This window comes from Ischnura elegans, chromosome 10 (assembly GCF_921293095.1).
Source record: "Ischnura elegans chromosome 10, ioIscEleg1.1, whole genome shotgun sequence".
In the NCBI taxonomy this organism is placed as follows: Eukaryota; Metazoa; Arthropoda; class Insecta; order Odonata; family Coenagrionidae; genus Ischnura; species Ischnura elegans.
The window spans coordinates 39731294-39752535 of NC_060255.1; the positions used below are offsets into that span (position 1 = coordinate 39731294).

Here is a 21242-nt window from a genome sequence, read left to right on the forward strand (position 1 = left end):
TGCCACCATAATTACACCAATGATAGTCACCACAAAATTAGTTTTTGACATATTTCCCCATTGCTTATCTATTTTATACCATCTAAATTTCTTCCTAATTTTGCGTTTAGCATTAGCGCTGTTAATTTCATTAACTCTCAAAGCTTAAGATTACATTGTCAGTTTTGCTCAACAATCCCACGTTCTCTCTCTATCAAACTAGTCATTACCCAAAAACAGCTTTCTCCTTTGCCTCTTTAATACTTCTTACTTCCGCCATCCCATCATGGTACAAATAATTCATACACCTATTCTTATTCTTTCAGCTGCTGTCTGATTCATTCTTTCTTCCTCACGGCAAATAAAAAATAAAGGGATTACTTACCCAATGGTTATAGGAAATTCCACTCAGTATCAAGTGATATTATTCCACAGAATAACATTTATTTCATCAAATATTTATGTCAATATGACATAAAGTGACCAGGATTACTTAATATTTACATGAAAAAGAAACTCACAAGCCCTTGGATAAATTATAACCAGTAAGTAAACTCAAACATGAGAGGAAATACACCTTTCCACTTAAAAATCACATCCACTGAGAATTAAAAAGTAGTAAGTACCTACATCATGAATTTAAAAAAATAAAGACATAGGTTAATTCATAAGTATGTACCTAAATGTCAAAAACCATTCACAATGAATGTGAAACATACATATCCTTCCGTTTCATGGAAGTAGATTCTTAAAAAAAACATTATTGTGACAATGAGAGGTAAGTTGCTATTTAACAGAGATCAAAGTCGCATATTAAATGAGTATGCACTCATGACTATGAATTTGCACATTCAGAGCAGATTTGATGGCAACATAATAAAAAAAAAAACATTAGCTGAGGACCCAGCATACGCCCACTGATAGCTCATTAGCAACAGGTTCCTTTCTCCGAATATAGATTTTAAGATTTCAACAAATATGCATGTACATAGATACACCTTTTCTTAAGGACGTGAGTAAGTCCAAATACAATTATTAAGGCACCACAATCAAGAACTGAATAATTTTTTTGGAAAAGAGGTGTAAGAGTAGACGTGAAATCATAAGGATATCCAAAACTTTTAGGCTTTTGAAGGAACATGGCTCTTTTTATGTCTGAGTATCTCTATAGGCGTAAGGTAAAGTGTTTTCCCATCACAATCAGGACACTGGTATGCTTGTGAGTTGGACTTTCTGGAAGATGCAGCAATTTCCACACTGCTTTCACCCTCTGTGAAAAAAGATTCGTTTTAAATAAGATCCAAAATTCAAAAGATACATGTTTTAAAAGGTTAAAGTAAAACTATTATAATATCAGATTTGGCTGAAAATGAAAAGAAACAACTGGCTAAATGAATTTTCCTAGTCACAAGTAATACTCAATATTTACACTGGAGTGTATAAAGGGAGTCAGGGGGCCTGGTTCCCCATGAAATAAGAAAAATAAAGAAAAAACTGACTATGTATTTACCACAATCTGAAAGAATTAGTTTAATGAATCATATTTGAGGAAATGGCCACATCATAAGAGATAGTCGGACATATACATACATAAGAATACAATCTTATGGTATTAGTATAAGTCATTGCTAAGTAGAGCTAAAGCCCATAATCAGAAAAAAATATCACTACAGTCAACCTCACTAACACCAGCCGGATCATGTTATAACAGATTATGAAAAAATCCCCAACCTATTTCCCATGGTTAATCAAAGAACCTGTCTTGGATATTATTGGCCTTAACAAGGCTAGATTTAGCTAATATTGGACCTTCACTAAATTTCCCTACACCTTATTGTTTTGTGAAGGAAGAGTAAATTTGAGGACTTAGATGCACTTCTACTGGTGTGGTTTAAAAACACAAGAGTGACCAAAATCCTAATTTACCAAGAAGTGGCCCCATACCTTTGGAAAAAGCTAATACGTAGTTAAATTATTAAGGGAGGTGTGATGATTTCACCAGCTTAGAGAAACCGCTGGAAAATTCGAAGTACTTCATGACTTACAGTTTTTAATGATACATAGGTTGTAAAGCAAACAATGGGTCAGCCACCATGCACCGGCAGAGTTCATACAGGATGCATTCTGTGCAAATCAGTTCAATAAATTACTTTTTTTTAAAGTAATTGCATTACTTTCAGAATGTATCCTATAAAATGAAATTCATTGACAAAATATTCAAATCCATGCTTCTCTAAAAGCATGCACATATGTACTTGGTATGAATAAGATAAGAAGTGTAAAAAAGTTATGAAAACGTTTTTGATGATAACTGGGGGACAAAGTGACCTTATTGGCCGTAAAAAAAGGAAAATACACAATAAAACTGTCGGTATATAGATACCTACAGATAACTCTGACCTTGCCTGAGTGACCAAATTCCACAAAAAATTAATTTGATTCTCTTGGAATGCATTATTACCTTCACTCGTACTTTTCTTGCACATCTCACGATGCTGAAGTCTTTCCACTGCATTCAAATGGGCAGAGAGTTCACAATTAGGGCACTTCCATGGCTCTTCTTCTTCCTCTTCAGGAGAGTCGTCTTGGAGACTAGATAAATATGCAAAACATTTCCATAGTGAAATTAAAACTTAACAAAGAGAAAAAACTAGCGCAGAGCCCTGTTAAGAAGTTTTTCAAGTACACATTAACATTGCGAAACAATAGCCACAGCAAAGAATAACTTTGTACACTTTCACATTTTTAAAAGTTCTATACCTCACTTTTTTCAATAGTTCCATACAATTTTCAAAAGATTGGTAAACAGCAAACCGAAGTCACACATACAGGATAGTGAAAAATTGTATAATGAAATTTTAACCCTTGTTAGTTGATGCCAGTAAAAATTTAAATTACTAATGATGTTTAGGTTGAAAATGTATCATTTTAAACTTCACAAGCTTTGTGCCCTCCAGATAGCTTGATGTATCCAAGGCAGTTTGGTAGCTCCGTGGTAGCACATTTGACATCATGAGTTTTCTATAGCCTCTGGTAACACGGCAATGTCACAGCCAATCTGAGCGCTTGGTACAAAGTTTCTGTAGTTTAAAATCGTCCATTTTTGAACTAAACGTCATTCATAATTTTAGTTCCTACTGTCATCAGCTAACCTGGGTTGAAATTTCGTGCCACAATTTTTCTTCACCCAGCACACAAAGTCAAGTAAAGGAGGGGAGAAGGAACGAGAGGGGTAAGGGTTGTCCAGAACTGACTAAGGTGTGAGTCATTTATACACTGGGAACAAGGCAGAAGAGAGATGAGGTTCTGCATAGACGAAGTCAAGGTCAGTAGTGGTGAGTGCTGGGATGGTGGATTACTACGGAATAAGTTAGGTTTTAATGTATCTTAAAAGAGCTGTGAAGATATTAATCCAGTCATTTCATTCAAAACATGCGTATCAATAGAAGTAAAGTCCCATTATTTCTAACCAATCTGAAATATTCAGTTTACACCTTTGGTAAATAAAATTTAAAAGCTCCTTTGAAATTACAATTTGGTAAAATTTCTGAAACATGATTAGAAAAGAGAGAATTATTACCCTTCAGTTTCACACTTATGCTATTCAATGTCAGTCAGTAAGCTCACATTAGAGGACTGCAAGCAAATGCAAAATCGGAATGCTTAGTGGCCGTCTTCGTAAGAGTTTGTGAGAGATGGAGAGAGAGAGAAGTCATATCTTCAATATTCTTTACTATATTTCACTAATATTTCCAAAGGTCTCCGCCTGCCGGCAAAATGAGGTGGCCAGTTACATGACATTTGTGACTGCCAAGTAGCCCACAGGCAGAATAGCATTAGCTCTAAGGAAAACCCCTTTGCAGGCCCGAACACCCTCAGCCACCCCCACCCTTCTTCCCAAAGGGGTTTTTTAGGTGGTTAAACCGGGAGAGGTCGTGCAGCAAAATGTAATTTTAGAAGCTGCGTGGGGTGTCATCGACACTCCAAAGAAAATATTTTTTTTCTCTTTCCTTGGAATGATATAACTATTTTGTGTTCTTTTTTAAATAGGTCCACCAAATCAAACTGATACTACATAGCTATGTACGTACATACTTACTTTTACACTATTACCATAAAAATGATAATGGTAGAAAAATATTCAACTGAAGTTTTCTATGTAGGTTATTTGACATTTGGTAACATATTTGATGTTAACGTTACAACTTTGAGTTTCAAGGCATGTAATATCTTATTAAACATGCTGAAAGTAATGTTCTATGTACTTGCTAAAAGAGAAAAAATAATTAGCTCTCATGTAAGGAAAAAGGTCGGGGGAGGTCCAAAGGCTCAGATGAGGAACGTTAAAGGGTGCATAGGGTGTAGGTGACACCTCAGGACACTTTAACTCATTCCAATCCCTAAGTGAAATGAAAATTTTATGGAATACTGACAGCAGTTTGCCAAAATGCATGAGACTTGAAAGTATAAATACTAACAACACTGTAGACACAACAATGGACATACAATGTGTCCAAGAAGAACACATGGAGTGTCATCAACACCCTGCACGCCCTTTCCCGGGTTGAGGCAGAGAGCCGAATGCTGGCTAGAAATACTAGCTAGGCAAACGGCAACAGGTGGCCACCTCCTCAATCCCACTGCCTTTGAACACGAGCTCAGATGGCCAAGGGGGTTGAATGGGGAGAGTTCAGGTTTTGCATTCACTTGCAGGTCTCAAGCTCTCATACTTGCAAAGGTCTTAACACTGGTTGTACTCATCTTATCACATTCAACTCAACAGTCTTAACAAAGCCAATCTGTATTATAATTTATTTTTAACTCTGCCATGGATGATAAGCGATTGTGTACAAAAAATTATAAATATACTAACCAGTTATACGTCAGATATTCAGTCCACTGTATTCCTCCCTTCTTAGGATCTGGCTTACACTCAAAATCCTCTCTAAAAGGGTTTTTAATTCCCTGTACTCCTGACAAACCATCATCACTCTCGACTGGACCAATATACATGCACTTTAGGTCGGCTGCGAGTAGCCTCCGTATGGAATAAAAAACTTCTGCATGCATTACTTGCACAATGCCCTGAGACACCTCATATTCAAGCTCTCCAGCTTCTTGGACACTACTTTTCCGACTTGTTTGCCTTTCCAGTTGATCTTCTGCAGTGATAAGTGAGTCTACAAGCAGAATGAAAAAATATCGATTAAATACTCCAATTGTACATAATAATTACTGACTAAAATCTGAAACAAGGATGAATTTAACTGCACAAACCATCAAGCCTGAGATTTAGAAGTCGATCCCATTTGCTCCTCAACTTAATCACTTTGTAGAGCAATGCTTCCCCAGCCTCCTTCGTCAAAAATTCAATCTCCAACCATTTGTCACAAACAACCCTAAAATTAATAAATATGACACACTGAAATCAATAAAATTTAGGATTCAACTTAGTTTTTTAGTCATTTAAGGTGTAATTGCGTGATAACCAAAGGTAAAACTGTTAGGAGTTGAACCTATTACAGAAATGAGTGTTTCCTAAGGTCAAAAATTCAGGCTAGGATCCCTACAAAAGAGGGGTTCCTAGTTGCACATATGTACCCTTATTTTCGTCAGGAAATCAAGCCATACAAGCAGAAAGTAAGACTATGAAGTTAGAAGTGCAATTTCTGGTCACCTTCTTCATGATGCTACACACATAATTACTCATTATGTTACATAAAAATAAAGGAGTTATTTTTCAGGAATGAGACACTAGATTTAGCTCCAATTTCTTAAAATGATCTGCAACACATTTTAGAGATTATATACGTGAAAGGGATCAAAAAAGAAATATGGCAAGATATTTAATGTCTATTGGAACCCACATGTAACCTTTCTTAGAGTATCAAGCTGCATAACTTACTAAGGGGACGATAAATTAGCTCTTTAGCCACATGCCAGTTTATGGCCCAAATTCACAACAGTAAAAACTATACACAGAGTTATTTTTTTTCCTTTAAGAAAACAATACTCCACCCACATCATTTTCCTGCAGTTTTTAATAATTTTCCCTCAAAGCTCATTTCAGAGAAAATAGCATACAGCAAGAATTGTATCATAACGAGACGTTGGAAGTAGGGATGTGCTAGTACTTGAAAATTAGAGTTGATTTGTGTAGTTACATAGTACTTGACTAGAGTGCTACAAGTCGCATTACGAATGTCAAGTCGAGTCGAGTAGTTTTAGTTACAGAGCCGTCGAGGACAGTGGGTTCGGGGGTCCCAGGGCGGGCCCCGCGGGGATACAACTCGAGGACCGCGAACCAAGTCTGAGACTTATACGCCCGTGCCTCTCGAGAGGGGGAGGACAGACGGGAATAAAGGATTGGAGGCATCGCCGCGATGAGAGCCCGACAACGCCTCCAGGGAAAGGACGGGGAAGGAAGGAAGGGACGAGGAATCCTGCACCGTCACAAAGGCGGGCAGGTCCTACTACTAACAAAACCAAGCTTACGCAATTAATATGCTACCAATTTTAGTAGATTTTCCTATGAGAAAGAAAAATCTATCGATCAAATCGGTAGATAGCCGTCGAGGACAGTACGTTCTGAAATCTGCCGACAGGAGGCACTATCAAGAAACTCATGTAATAATATCGTTTTTTTTAAGTCTATAAGTCATTCTAATGCCTTGACCTGGGACTTTCCGCTTGCTGTATACATAGCAGTCATCCACAGTAGTAGTCGATGTGGGTGCCAAAATACTTTTACCTCATCCAGAGTGGCCGACCGTCTTCTGACATGGCGGCCTATTTTTTAGCCTTTTCGCCTTTTTGAGTTCTACAAACGTCCATTGTAAATCTTCATTCATTTCCTAAATGCATTTACATAGTTTCCTTCTTGAATTTACAAAGCAAGGGTTGCTAAGGTGGATTAAATTAAGGGAGAAATAAAGAATATTGTTTTGGTCTACAAAGCTAAAGCTAAGTTCTATAGTTGGTTTGCTTCGTCCACCTGAATTCCATGAATATTCAAGATCCATAAAAATTGCTGAAAATGATTTTCAATGAATATTTTTAAGATTCCCAAATGTTGCAATTTTGGCAAGAAATTTCTTGTCCAGCCACACAAGTGTAAAAGACATTTTCTGCAGCCAGTTATATTGTAACATGGAGACATTGAAACCAGCTGCCTGAGCATGTAGAACAACTGGTTTTTCTGCATGAGAATTTGAAAGGATCAAATATAACACGATTGATTTACGTACATAATTCTTATTATAGTAGTGAAAATGCCTTTACTCAGGACTACATTCATTAAATTGACAGCATAGAACTAGAGGTTCCGTCATTTCAATTGCGCTTATGGAACTTTTTAAGGCATATAATTTTTATTCATCTCCTAATCCTGACACGCTTATCATTAATATTCCTCATTATCTTTTCTTTTAACATCAAGCTAAACATTCATAATACAAATTCACAAGGGGATTGGAAAAATGAGAATATGTTGAAGCATGCATTGTTGTATTTCTTGGTCCATATTCAATCATAAATTTACCATATCATTTAAGGAGTTACTATACTTGACTCGACTTGATACTCACGAGAAGTTTTCAACTTGACTTGAGATCAAAAAGTACTACTCGCACATCCTTAGATGGAAGTATAAAATATCATCCATTTTCATTATGGGCCGTTACAGACCCTAATAGTAAATATGAGACTTACATGAAGAGAGTGATGCATTAAAGAAAAAGTATTTTAACTAAAATTGTGAACTATGTGGCCATACGTCTCACTCACCTAGAAAATGTAGAATTTGTATCCATTGATTGTGAAAATAAAAGAAGGGTTTGGGCTGCAGGCATTCTCATTGGGCTCATCAAATAAGGCTTTGTGGTTTCCAAAAGTGACCTGATATATGGAGAAAATAAATTATTTTCATCATCACAATAAAAAGAATTAAGTTCATTTTTCCAAAACAGCTTTTAGCTGATTTCAATTCAATAATGAACCTCAAGAAGAGAGATTGCAATAAACTAAAAGATAAAAGAGTAACTGTATGTCTGGATTCCAAATTTTCTATGCATACTGAGTAGTGATGGATGCAGGAAATCTTGCTCTGCTCTTCTCTTCAAATTGCAGGAAATCCATACACTTAGTTAGTTAAAAAAGGTAAAATGAATGAAAAAAGGTATGAATGATTTAATATTTTCCTAATGAATGTATGCTAAAATGTTTCTCAGACTTTGCAACCAGTGTCATAGAAAACATCACCTCCTGTAACTCAAGGAATTTTTTTAGATTAAAATACATAATATTTGTAGATTGGCCACCAATTGTTTCAATACTGGCTTGATCTTCAAGTAATCCTTGGTAGACAACCCTTTCTGTTGAAACCAATAATACAAAATAATTTATAGCACATTGCCATAGAGATTAAGACCACCTGTATTTGGGCTGAGAGAACTATAGTCTACAAATAAGGTATAATTAATGGCCAATTCTGAAAGGATGGGAGTGACAAAAGATGGAGACAGAAACCAGGAGGAAGAAAGACTAGCGGGCAAAATATTAAAGGGAAAAATCATGAGTGACCATTATCAATCAGTATCAAGCAATTAAGAATCACCTCAATAAATTTTACCCTTTCCATTCCATAAAAATTGGCCATTAACCAGGGATGAAGCTACAGAAATCATGAAGGGTATTTCTGCTCCTTTGATGCCTTAAAAAATATGAGATGGTTTATTACATAATATCCACATAGTTTTAATGTTTTATTAAATCTTTCATCAGTTCGTCACATACCAGTGACAATTTTTTAATGGGCCTTGATTACTCTCAGGTAATCTAAAGTGTTCTTTTCTGGGGCTCTAAGCCCAATGCACATGTAATATTTAAAATTCAAAAGAGGGCTTTACGGCTGATGTGCAATGCATCTCTAAGCACTCCATGTCAACCACTCTTTAAAAAACTAGGCATCCTTCCTCTTCCTTGCATTTATGTCTGCTGCTATGTATCATTTATGTCAAGGAAAATATATCTAATTATGCCTCAAATGATAATTATCATAATAGAATAGTTTCTTTCATTAAAGAAAACGAAAGGTATTGATTGCGATTCGTTACCCAACATTAGTGCATTCATAATATAAAAATTATTTGGTTTAAGAAATCCTAGTTTAGACGAATTTTAATGGTCAATTTAAACCTCATTTGAAAAAGGCCAGATTGGCGCCCATGCGATGCCACTTAACGTGACTTCAAAGGGACCTAGATGCTATATGAGTAGAAAGGAGTTTTACATTGTCTGAGATTACCAATGCATGCATGATGCACAGAGATCAGGGAAACATTGCTAATAATCGCCTATTAAAATTGCCTATGTTCGGAAAGTTTCCTTCGTTTGAATGGGTATTAATAATCCTGATTTAAGCCAAGAGCTACCTGCTAACAGCCTGCATTGTATCGGCGTTCAAGGCCTCGCACCAAGGTAGCCTCACACAGCGGCAGCCGGTCACACGGTCAATGACGTCACACGGGCTTTTCCCAGCATTCATACTTAGCCATCGCGTTTTCGTGGGCTTGAAAATTTTCACTTTTCATTTATTTGCGAAAAATAGATATTGTCATTTTAAAATCTAAAAGCGTAAAATACATACTCCAGGAGTGATAATCTTTCGATTTAGGCAATAAAAAAATAGGAAACCACCCTATTATGATACAAGGAGTTACAAAAATCTTCATCTGACATATGTTAAGACCAAAAAATTCTGGACATGTCCCACAACATATGGGTCTCTAACAAACTTCCCATGGAAGTTATAGTTATAAAAGAATTGTCTCTATTTAACTGCAAACTATGTGTATTTTTACTTGATAATTTATTCTATCATGCAAATGGATTTCTTGGAAAATATTGATGTTCTGTGTATTTATGACCTTTACATGACGTGTCCTATAGTTGTATGTATTGTGCAAATTGTTGGAAAAATAAATTTATTATAATTAAGCCCCTACTTTATTTTCCAATCCCCCATCTCTTCCTTTCTGGGTCATTTGCCACCACTCGTAAGCATCAGAGAGACTAGGAAGTCTCTTGTTGCTAAAAATTCACAATGAGTTTGAACTAAGCAAGTGGCAACATATGGGCAACTGGACATTCGGTAATTTGAATGTTTGCACGTAAGTGCTTGGGGAAGCCTCCAAAATGCTTTAACACAAAGTTCCGTTACAAATGTTGGCAAAATCTCATTTTGCCCTTCTTTCTAGGAAATATAAATGGATAATTAAGGTGATATACATAATTAATGTTTTACTGCTATCATCAAAGTCATTGTCAGCCTCACAGATTACCCTTAAACTTCTCCTCTGCAATTTACACAGCCTAATATATGGTGTGCTTAGCTCTTAACAATAAGAATCCACACATTTGAAGCCAATCCCATAAAGCCTCAAGTAGAATCAGTATGCTGCCCCCTTTAATTTCTTTAATAATATATAATATATATATATATAACTTTATTCCATTTACAATCAAATATATTACATTTTAGAACATACTTAAATAATTATGGAATATGTAGGTACCCCTTTGAATAGTGATGGGGCTACCATCTTAAACTTTTTACATAGGTCTGGGGCTAGCACACATGAGAAGTAAAATTTCTTTGCATTCAGTTATTTGTTCTAGGTATTGCCGATTGCATTCATTATTACAAAATGTATTTCAAATATTTGCACAAGGATAACTATTTTTCTTATATAAACGCATAATTACATATATAGGATAAACAATATACCTTTTATTGTAAAATTTTTAACCCACCTTTCTTAGTAGAAACTCTACTTCCTAACACCTCATAAGCCATTTTTTTTTAAATCACCATAATGGTACAGAATTCATGCTTAAGGTAGGTAAAACTTACAGGTAGACAAGTATCTGGTGCTTTGAACTCATGGGGAGTTTGGAATTGCGTCCTCGGGAAGTATGAATGTCAGATTCCTCAAGGTGGAGAACTTTTGGATGGGTTCCAAAAAAGCTCATAGGATGAAGAGCTATGTACGGCTTCCCTCTGGTATGAAAAAGCTGCTCTGGAGCTGACTATAAAAAATATTAACAAGCATATAAACATAAGAAAGGAAAAAGAATAAAAAACAAATACTATTTCCACCTCACTTAATTATTTACTAATTGGTTCATAATTATTAATTATACGAATATAGGGGTAATAAATTATCTTAAAAATGAGCACATAATAAAAGATTCTTATCCCATTTATAACCATTTGTAAAATTACTAGTTTGCATCTGATTTTGTTTCTTCAATAGGCAATGCAACAAATTCAATTGTGCCAGGCAAAACATGATGGAACTCCTTCATGATGTATCAGAAAGAAAAGACGATGGCAGGTTCCACAATTTATTAAGTACTGCATCCGGTTTCAATACATAGTATCATCATCAGTATTGACCCCTGATGATGATACTATATATTGACCAGTCACATTACTTAATAAATTGTAGAACCTGCCATTGTATTTCCCTTCTGATACAAAAGAGACATACATAAGCCTAAGTAAATAAATCAATGCACAAAATATCTTCAAACTGAAGTGTAAATCATACAATTATCCAAACCAGAAGGAATATTTTCTTCATCAAGAATCTGGTTAGAGAATAAATGCAGCAACATTCAATGCACCTTACCTTGCAGTAATTAAATTCATCAGCAATGGCTGTCTGAGGATAGAGACCACTGCATAGAATCACTTTCAGCATCATCAAGTCCTTATAACTGCAAGCTGTACTTCCCATTAGAAGATTCTGTGAGGCAGAATGAAATGTTTCACTGGTATGCCTTAATTTCTTTCTAGCTCAGCAAAGCGATGCAAAGTTTTAGACACAGTATATACACGTGCTAAGAGTTTCAAGGAAACCACTTACATGCACTTGAGAACTGGTATTCCTCAGACGAAATTCAACATCTTTGATATCAATCTCATTGGAATCTTTGTCTTCCATCTCAAGAACACCACTTCCTTCAAGGTTGAACAGGTCCAATTTCAACATTTTTTTTTTCCTTGGCCCAGACTGATCATGAGCCCTCTTTAAAGAACGCAGAAGCTTCAATTCTCCATGACGAATAGCACGTTCTCCACTGCTTGCTTGAGACATATCTTGCCCTTCACATTTTTCAAGGAGTCCAGAATCCTAAGAAAGAAAAGTAACAGATCAGAGAAAGTAGAGAATATTCTTACGGCTATCTTTGAGACAATATCAATGTTTCATTGAAAAAAATCTCAATTTTTTTATTCGAGCATAGTATATACTCAGATCCTAAGCAAAAATTTTGGATCAAATGCTAAAAAATATTTTTTCCAGCGGAAACAATTTTAACTCGGCAGAAGAAACGTTATCGGTAAGTATTTTTTTTCCAAATATTTATACAGTTTATTCTACGTGCAGCATACATGGGTATTGATGGTTAAGAATCAAAATATTTTTATGGTAACTTAGGTTACTAAAAGGAATTACTAAAAAAATTCTTTTATAGCAAAATATTTTTCTTCTAATCTCTGACAATTTTAAGATACTTAGCGTCAACACTATTGCATGGAGCTCCCTTCCTTGCCCATCTATTACTTAGGCTCCATAAAACAGGCACTTTAAGATGAAGCACATATGCTTAAATCTGATACCCCAACCATGCCAAAGTTTAAATAGAACCAAAAAATGGAATACCATTACTAACCTGAAGTAAGTCTTTGAACTGCCGACGCAACTTGGTCATTTCATAAAAACGTTGCTCCTCCAGACCTCTGCGTTTACACCACTTCCTGGAATTGCCACCATGCCTGTTCTTCTCTTCCAACCATTCTTTCAAGGCATTCAATAAAGTGATTGGATCACCATGATCAGATTCGAGGCTTTTCCTAGCCGTCTGAATTTATAAAAAAAAATCAGACAATTAACCCTGGAACCGTACACCTAGTGACTCAGTGCCCCAGGGAATTTTATTTTTGCCGTAAATTTTATGTAAGGTTTCTTAATTCTCTTATTATATTTGTTAAAATATTAAAACAGGTAAATAAATTTATGTTTTTGGAATAATTTAAGGCCAAAATAACGCGTTTTCAATGTTTTTTTGAATAAAAATAAGTTTTTGCATTTTATATGTTGTTAACTCTTAGGGGCACTCAGTACCCCAGTGTACGGTTAGTGTAACAGAAATAGAGGTGTACGGTTGCAGGGTTAAAGATTTAGCGAACAGTTATCACACACCAATTTCACTAACAAGAGAAGTCCTGAGCTAAAGAAAGTTAGCGGATCCGGTAGCAGGTTGGAAACCTCTTTGTTTTACTGGATGAGGATTGCCTTGAGTTGAGAGCAGTATGACCTCACTATGCATTTCCAGGTTGCGTGCCTTCCAAAAGGGAAATCCTACATGGAACCACATCGCATATAACTTTTAAATAACGAATGTTTTTCTTACAAGGAAATTCTCTCCAATGTCACCGCCATATTTCGTTCAAATTTTGTTAGATGATAGGAAATGGAAACCCATGAGGTGTATTTTTTGTTTCAGCCATAAACGCTCAATAGTTTATGAGATATTAGCTAAGAAAAGTACCAGAAAATGCCTAAATGTATGCTTCCCGAATCACAACAATACATTGTCAGTGCTCTTCATCCTAGCCATGCTATATATGGGTCTATTGCTGTGTTAGGCATTTTCTAGTACTTTCTGTCACTAATATCTTGAAAATTTGTTGTGGCTAAAACCAAAACTACATCTCATGGGTACCCATTTCCTATTACCTCGCAAAATTTGAACGAGATGAGGTGGTGATATTAGAGGGACTTTCCTTTGTAAGAGGGCATTTCCATGAAAATGTCAACTTTTTCTCTTAAATTAAATTTAGGCAGGAAATATTTTATCTTGATAAATCAAAAGGTAAATAGGTATTAGGATTTTATGAAATCGGTGTTTGAAATATTATTCAGAGTCTTATTAAAATTTTTCAAATTATACTTCGATTCACAGAGTTTTGAAGATGTTTGAAATATTACACTTAGGAGGTTGACCTGGCAGTAATTCCGTCACATGTTTATTTAGGGCATATTTAGAAGGTATTTCGATAATTAATTTTGTTTCTGTATATGAAAATCACCTTTATAAATGTTTTTGATCATGCACAGTTAGAAGTTTTGCAATTTTTTGTATGCTACAATTTTAACGAAATATCCTATCGCACAGTTTTCTGGAAAGGTAATTCCGTCACAAATGGAATTGCCCAAGAAAAACATTCGTTAATTAGTTACCCGCTAATGTGGTTCCATGTAGGATTTCCCTCTTGGAAGGAACAAAACTCGGAAATATGTACATAGTGACAGTGGTAGATCTATGGGGGGAGGGCTTAAGGGGCTATATTCCCCCCCTTGAATATCCAATTCACACTAGATAGATTGGTAACTTTTTTCGGACCCGCAATACTGCTGAGAGGTTACCCCCAACTTAGCCCCCTCTTGTCCCAATCCTGGATCAGCCACTGCATACAGGCCATACTGCTCTCACCTCGAGGCAATCCTCATCCAATAAAACAAAGAGATTCCCAATGTGCTACCGGATCTGCTAAACAGCACGCAGCCTCATAAACTTTACACCTGCCTCCTAATGTCTAAGACATTTGAATTCCACCACAGAAAGGAGCTATTACCTCACAATCCGGATCCCTGTATGCTCTATTTGTGAATGGAGATTGTACACTAAGAGCAGCAGCAAGAGATAACACAGGTTCCACATGATGAAACAGAGAGCCCATGATAAGCATTTTGCCAATGGCGATGTCCACAGGAAGTTCAGAGAGCACCTTCCCAATTGTAGTTAGTTTTTCATTACTCGTGAGAGCACCCTGAAATTACCAAAATGCATTTAATGGAGGATAAAACAGATACTTCTTCTTTCTTTGTGTAGGCTTTCGTGGTGTGGCAAAGATTCAGGGTGGAGGTTTTCGGGGTTAGCACCGCGTAGATTGGTCTCTGCCGACAACAGTTTCGCCGGCATTGCAGCAGGCTTCTTCAGGTCAATGAAGTGGAGATACGAGGTATCGCCCGTCTCTTATACACCCCGTCGGAGGCCGGTGTCTTCTCATTGGTTGGTTCATGGGGCTCAGTTGGCTTCTCATTGGTCCGCCCCTCTTGGTGTTGTCTTGTCTCTCTTGGTTTCTTTCTGAGGACTCTTTTCCATGTGTTTGAAAGCTGGTATCCGTCCTCCCTGTTGAGATTTCTCGGTGTCTTCATTATCTCAATAGTTTCCCTGATTGACCTGAAGAAGCCTGCTGCAATGCCGGCGAAACTGTTTTCTGCAGAGACCAATCTACGCGGTGCTAACCCCGAAAACCTCCACCCTGAATCCTGAAGATACTTCTTCATTCAAAACTACAATTTTATTGTTATGCATAAGTGCACCCAATTGTTGTAGGAGTTTTCAGTTCTTATTTTGCACAAATTAGTAACTTCACTCACGCACAAAGATTCAACCTAAAGGTTGGTGTGATTACAGAAGTTAAAGCTCACCCTGCACAAATTAGTAAAGGCATATAAATTTCACACACAAAGGAAAACGTCAGTTAAAAATGCACAACTCACATCAAAATAAGTATTTTTATTATTACCTGTTCTTTCAGAGTTAAGATGGAATTCTCAATACTCTCAGCAGGAGGTGGTTCCAGAAATGGAAATTTCCGAGCATCAGGCAAACCCATTGACACCATTTGAAGCAATAAAGAATCCAAGGGAACTCGCTGAATTTCTGGAGTGGAATAAGGCTCCAAAGAGTTAAATTCTTCCTCAGTGTAGAGCCTATAGCAAACACCGGGCCCAGTACGTCCTATAAATAAAAAGAATAGCAACAGGATTGAAGTCATGACCATACCAGTATCGACTAAATTGAACTATTAAATAAGGATGGGTCCAATCCACAATTTTCATGAATCAGAATCCAACATCAAATCTTTTACGGATTTGAATAAATTCTAGGATACATATCCATAAAATTCTAAAAGTTTTGAAAATTTACTGATAAGGTGTATGTATATTCACCTCCAAGAATAAATTTTTCATGAGCAATTAACACGTAACTGAGCAATACCACTTCTAGTTCTCACATTTGCCCACAGAAGCACCATTTACAGCACTTGCACAGACCACAGCAATTCTCAGAATGAAACAAGGAATTCAATAGGGTGGTTTCCTATTATTATTTTATTGCCTAAATCGAAAGATTATTACTCCTGGAGTACGTATTTCACGCTTTTAGATTTTTAAATGACGATATCTATTTTTCGCGATTAAATGAAAAGTGAGAATTTTCAAGCAGACGAAAACGCGACGCTTAAGTATGAAAGCCGGGAAGTCTCTCCGCGTGACGTATTTCTGGTTCCCGTTGCCGCCCTGCTAGGTGACCTTGAGGCGAGGCTTAGCGCTGATACGATGCAGGCTGCTAGCGGGTAGCCTAGTACCCTGGTGGCTGGTAGCGCTTGGCTTAAATAAGGATTATTAATAACTTATCAAACGAGGAAAACTTTCCGACCTTAGCCAGTTTTAATAAGTGATTGTTAAGACATGTTCCCCAGAGCTCTGCGCCTCATGCATGCATTGGTAACCTCAGACGATGTATAACTCCTATCTTCTCCAATAGAAACTAGGTCCCTGTGACGTCACGTGGAGTGGCATCGCATGGGCGCCAATCTGGCCCTTTTCAAATGAGGATAAAAATGGACCACTGCCATTCGTCTAACCCGGTATTTCTAAAACAAAATAATTTGTATATTATGAATACACTAATGGTGGGTAACGAATCGCAATCAATGCCTTTCGTTTTCTTTAATGAAGGAAACCACCCTATTCCAAAAAGCACCAATGGAGAATTCCAAAAACAATTTCAAATCCAGAGGCCAGGAAGCCCTAATAAGCCCAACGTAAACAATAGTGACTTTGAAGCTGCATTATTTCCAATTTACAGGAAGCTATTTTAAATTACACCTCTACATTTTAGTTACAGAAAGAACAATTGAACAAAAGAACATTAATGTACAAGTCATTCACATTTTCAAAGTAACAAAGATAGTTTACTTAGAAGTTTATGCGTTCTGGTTCAAATCACGTAAAAAACTTCAAATCTTGGGGATTAGATCGATTTGGAGGGAGTGACAGATTTGATGCCACTTCTGTTAAATTTGCTCAATAATTTATTAATCTAATTAAAAAGGGAGCAAGGATTCATGACAGTGCTAATGATACCTTGATAGTGAATTAATCAGTAAGTTAAACAGGGAAAAATGTGTTCACAATAAATTTTCTACTTACCAGCTCGCCCTTTCCTCTGCTCTGCACTGGCACGGCTGATCCAAAATTCCTTCAGCCTTTGCATCTTTGTAGTTGGATCATAGCTCATTTCTTTCACTTTCCCAGAATCGACAACAAAGCGGATACCATCAATTGTTATTGATGTTTCTGCTATATTTGTTGACACAATACATTTTCTGATGCCTTCTGGTGGATAGTCAAATACCTTCAAATTAAAATATGCATCAATATACAATTCCACCTGATTTTTTCACACTTTGAAGATGATATTAAGGAATACATGCAAGAACAAATATCAAATGGAATACATATATACCGTATTTCTCCGAATATAGTCCCCCCCTAATTTTGAGACTTAAGTTTCAGGAAATAATTTTAAAAATGCGTTTGAATATAGTCCCCCCTTTACTTTTACCACGGACATTTTTGGAAAAAAAGGGGGGACTATATTCACACTTATAAGGTTATTACTATTTAGTGAAACATTAAAAAGTTATGGGATTACCTTATCTTGTTCTTCAATCGAAAGCGTGCTGTGAAGAGGTATGATTATCCAGCTCTGTGATTGCTGTGCATAAATTTGTGCAGCTTCCACCACAGTTGATATTTCACTCATGCCACTGAGAAATATCAGGACATCACCTCTTTCATTTTCTTCATAGAATAGAGGAGAAAATATTAGGAAGACATAAATACACATGAAATTCAAATATTAAACCTGAATAGCACACAAAAGCTTTTGGTGAAGTCAAGACATGTTCTCAAACAAGTGAAACACCACAGTTTCAACTGAAGGCTCATGCTTTTGGGGAAGTTGACCTATGTTTTCAAACAAGTGAAACACCACATGTACAAACTGAAGTCTCATTGTACTCTCTGTCACTCACCTGAATCCACAGAGGAGCTAGGAGAAAGTTCAATTAGTTTGAAGGACTTCATAGGGATCAAATAAGAAAAAAGCATTTGATCAAATATTTTAGGAAACCTTTTAACAGCAAGAAAACAATGCAAAATTTGGAGTGATGGTACGATATTGCATTGGTACCATCTCATAGGTTTAAATATCCATGTAAAGAGCTACGAAGTAACACTTCAAAGTGAATAAATCAAATCAACAAAATTGTGCCTTACTTGGATATTTCTCATTGATTAATTGAAGAATTCTCACGTACGGAGCAGGGTTTATTCTCTCAGACTTGGATGACTTTTCTTCAATGGAAATTGGGAGGTAATTCAGCCTAATGGGAAACAATCGTCCAGGAACCTGAGCAGGGGTAAATATGAAAATGTTACAAGAAATTCTAAAAAAAATAAAAAATAAAGCTTTTGAAAAATCCAGAAATAATTAGGCACATCAAAATATTTGTTTCTTAATTAACAACAAAATGAAGCACCAACTTTGGGGATTATGGCTTGAGCTTAAAAGGGTTTATCAAATGAACAATTACATAATTACAGACAGTAAGGTACGAAAAAAGAGTCCGGAATCTCAATATTTCATCATAGGTAGGTATTATGGGAAAAATGGGAAACTTTATTCAGAAGCAGGCACATTATTTTTTTAAAGGGGTGTGAGGGTCTTTCTACTGCAAGTGGTATATCCTAGGACATAAATTCAAGGGTGGAAGCCTTACTACACATGCATCAAAGATACTGACAAGGATCATCTATAGAAGAATAGAACGAAAAGCAGAAGAGTACTTGGATGAGGACCAATTTGGATTCAGGAAAAACAAAGGCACAAGGGAAGCAATATTGGCCCTAAGACTGCTCATAGAAAAGAGAATGGAAAAGAACAAGCCAACATTCGTTGCGTTTGTGGACTTAGAGAAAGCATTTGATAACTTGGATTGGAGCACAATGCTTGGAATCCTAAAGGAAATTGGGGTTCTTTATAATGACAGAAGAATCATCCACAGTTTATACAAAAACCAAATAGCCGTGATAAAATCAGGGCCCAGCTGTGAAGAAGCAAGAATTAAGAAAGGAGTGCGACAAGGCTGTACATTGTCACCCGTAATTTTCAACGTTTACATTGAAAAAGCCATTAAGGAAATCAAAGAAAAGGCATTGGGAGTGAATATCCATGGAGAAAAAATAAGCATGCTAAGATTTGCCGATGACATAGCCGTTATAGCAGAAACAGAGAAGGATTTGAAAAATATTCTGGTTAATATGGGTAGGGTAATGAGTAGATATCAACTGAAAATAAGCACGAAGAAAACCAAGATCTTAGTAAGCAGCAGAAGAGAAGAAGTCAAGACCAACATTAAAATAGGGAGGCAAAAACTGATAGAAGTGGATGAATTCTGTTATTTGGGAAGCAGGATAACTAGTGACGGGAGAAGCAAGAAAGAAATTATCAGCAGAATAGCCCAGGCGAAGAGAGCATTCCACCAAAAGAGAGACCTGCTTACAGCGGGAAACTTAAATATGGATGTAAAGAAACAATTTATAAGAACCTACATCTGGAGTATGCTCCTATACGGAAGTGAGGCATGGACAATGACCGCAGCGGAGAAAGCAAGGATAGAGGCCTTTGAAATGTGGTGCTACAGAAGAATGATGAAAATCAAATGGATCGACCGAGTTAGTAACGAGGAAGTCCTAAGAAGGGTAGGAGAGAAGAGAAGCCTCATGAAAACCTTAATAAGAAGACGGAACAACCTTATAGGCCACATCTTGAGACATGATGGCCTGATGAAGACAATCGTCGAAGGACAGACGGAAGGCAAGAATGGAAAAGGAAGACCTCGAACAAAATATATGGAACAAGTAAAGAAGAATGTGAAAGAGAAGAAATACGTAGGAGTGAAAAGATTAGCTGATAGGAGAACTGAGTGGAGAGCTGCGTCAAACCAATCCTAGGATTGTTGACCAGTGATGATGATGATGATGATGGAACCAAGAGGAGGGGGCGCAGGGGTCTGACAAGCGAACAGTATTATCATTTTTGAGATTAAAAATGTCATACACAATTAATGAATGAAATATTCTCTTTATTTAAGTACAAAAGTTAATAACATGAAATAAAATGACCAAGGCTACAAAATACACAAAATAATGAACATATTCAAAATCTTGTCTATTTTTTCAGCATCTGGGGGAGGGGGGCACGTGCCCCCTTCCCTAAATTCGCCTATGAATAAATTAGTTTAAGCTGAGAGAAAGGCCAGAGGCCTTCCCTAACGCTTGCCAAAAGTGAACAAATCTCTTCAGATATTGGGCTGCTATCATGACCATGACCTCATTTACAGAAATATAAATTATCAAATGTTTATAACAAAGTTTAATATGACCAATCATACATTAATGTATATTGCATTCACTCGGTACACAGTTTATTCATAAAAAAACTCTTATTGTCCCTTACTGGGCTATTGGGCTATGTGCTGGTTCATTTATATACAACACTCTCTAATAATGATTTAAAAAATCAAAGTATACAATTACCTGTATAACAACAGCATCATTTGAGAAGTAATCTTGAAAAAGTTTTATATTTATAGTGGCAGACATTAAAACAAGTTTTAGATCCTTGCGTTGATAGAGCAAGCACTTCAAAAGTCCCAGAAGGAAGTCACCTGGCAGATGACGCTCATGAACTTCATCTAGAACAACCACATCATAGCTGGACAAGTTCTGATCCTTAGAAACCTAAAATGATCCCAGAGTGATAAAAATGTGTAAAATGACATATCCAATATGGATAAAATTAGGTGAGCAACTAATTAGCATTATGTGAATCGAGGTCATAGTGACAGGATGGGGTTTGAACCCCTTCGGAAAGTTATGGTAGATAAATCTTTCGGTTTACCTCCTTCAAATGTAAGTACTACAAATATAATATCCACTCTAAATAAAATCTACCAAAACTTCTAATGGCAACAGATAGAAGTGAATACATAT

At 36.5% G+C, this 21242-nt stretch overlaps 1 protein-coding gene across 1 annotated transcript in view; it reads right to left on the reverse strand.

Moving 5' to 3' along the window:
* Positions 1-393: 393 nt before the first annotated feature.
* LOC124166640 (probable ATP-dependent RNA helicase DHX34) overlaps positions 394-21242 on the reverse strand; it is a 28128-nt gene continuing 7279 nt past the window's right edge. The window contains exons 5-19 of the mRNA XM_046544257.1: positions 20787-20990; positions 18465-18597; positions 17839-17987; positions 17334-17538; positions 15641-15855; positions 14684-14878; positions 12718-12906; positions 11910-12176; positions 11673-11789; positions 10892-11067; positions 7765-7875; positions 5257-5378; positions 4853-5159; positions 2441-2571; positions 394-1249 (exon numbers count right to left, since the gene is read on the reverse strand). Of these exons, the coding sequence (XP_046400213.1) occupies positions 1101-1249; positions 2441-2571; positions 4853-5159; positions 5257-5378; positions 7765-7875; positions 10892-11067; positions 11673-11789; positions 11910-12176; positions 12718-12906; positions 14684-14878; positions 15641-15855; positions 17334-17538; positions 17839-17987; positions 18465-18597; positions 20787-20990 (2670 nt within the window). The 3' untranslated portion in view covers positions 394-1100. The remainder of the gene's footprint in view (positions 1250-2440; positions 2572-4852; positions 5160-5256; positions 5379-7764; positions 7876-10891; positions 11068-11672; positions 11790-11909; positions 12177-12717; positions 12907-14683; positions 14879-15640; positions 15856-17333; positions 17539-17838; positions 17988-18464; positions 18598-20786; positions 20991-21242) is intronic.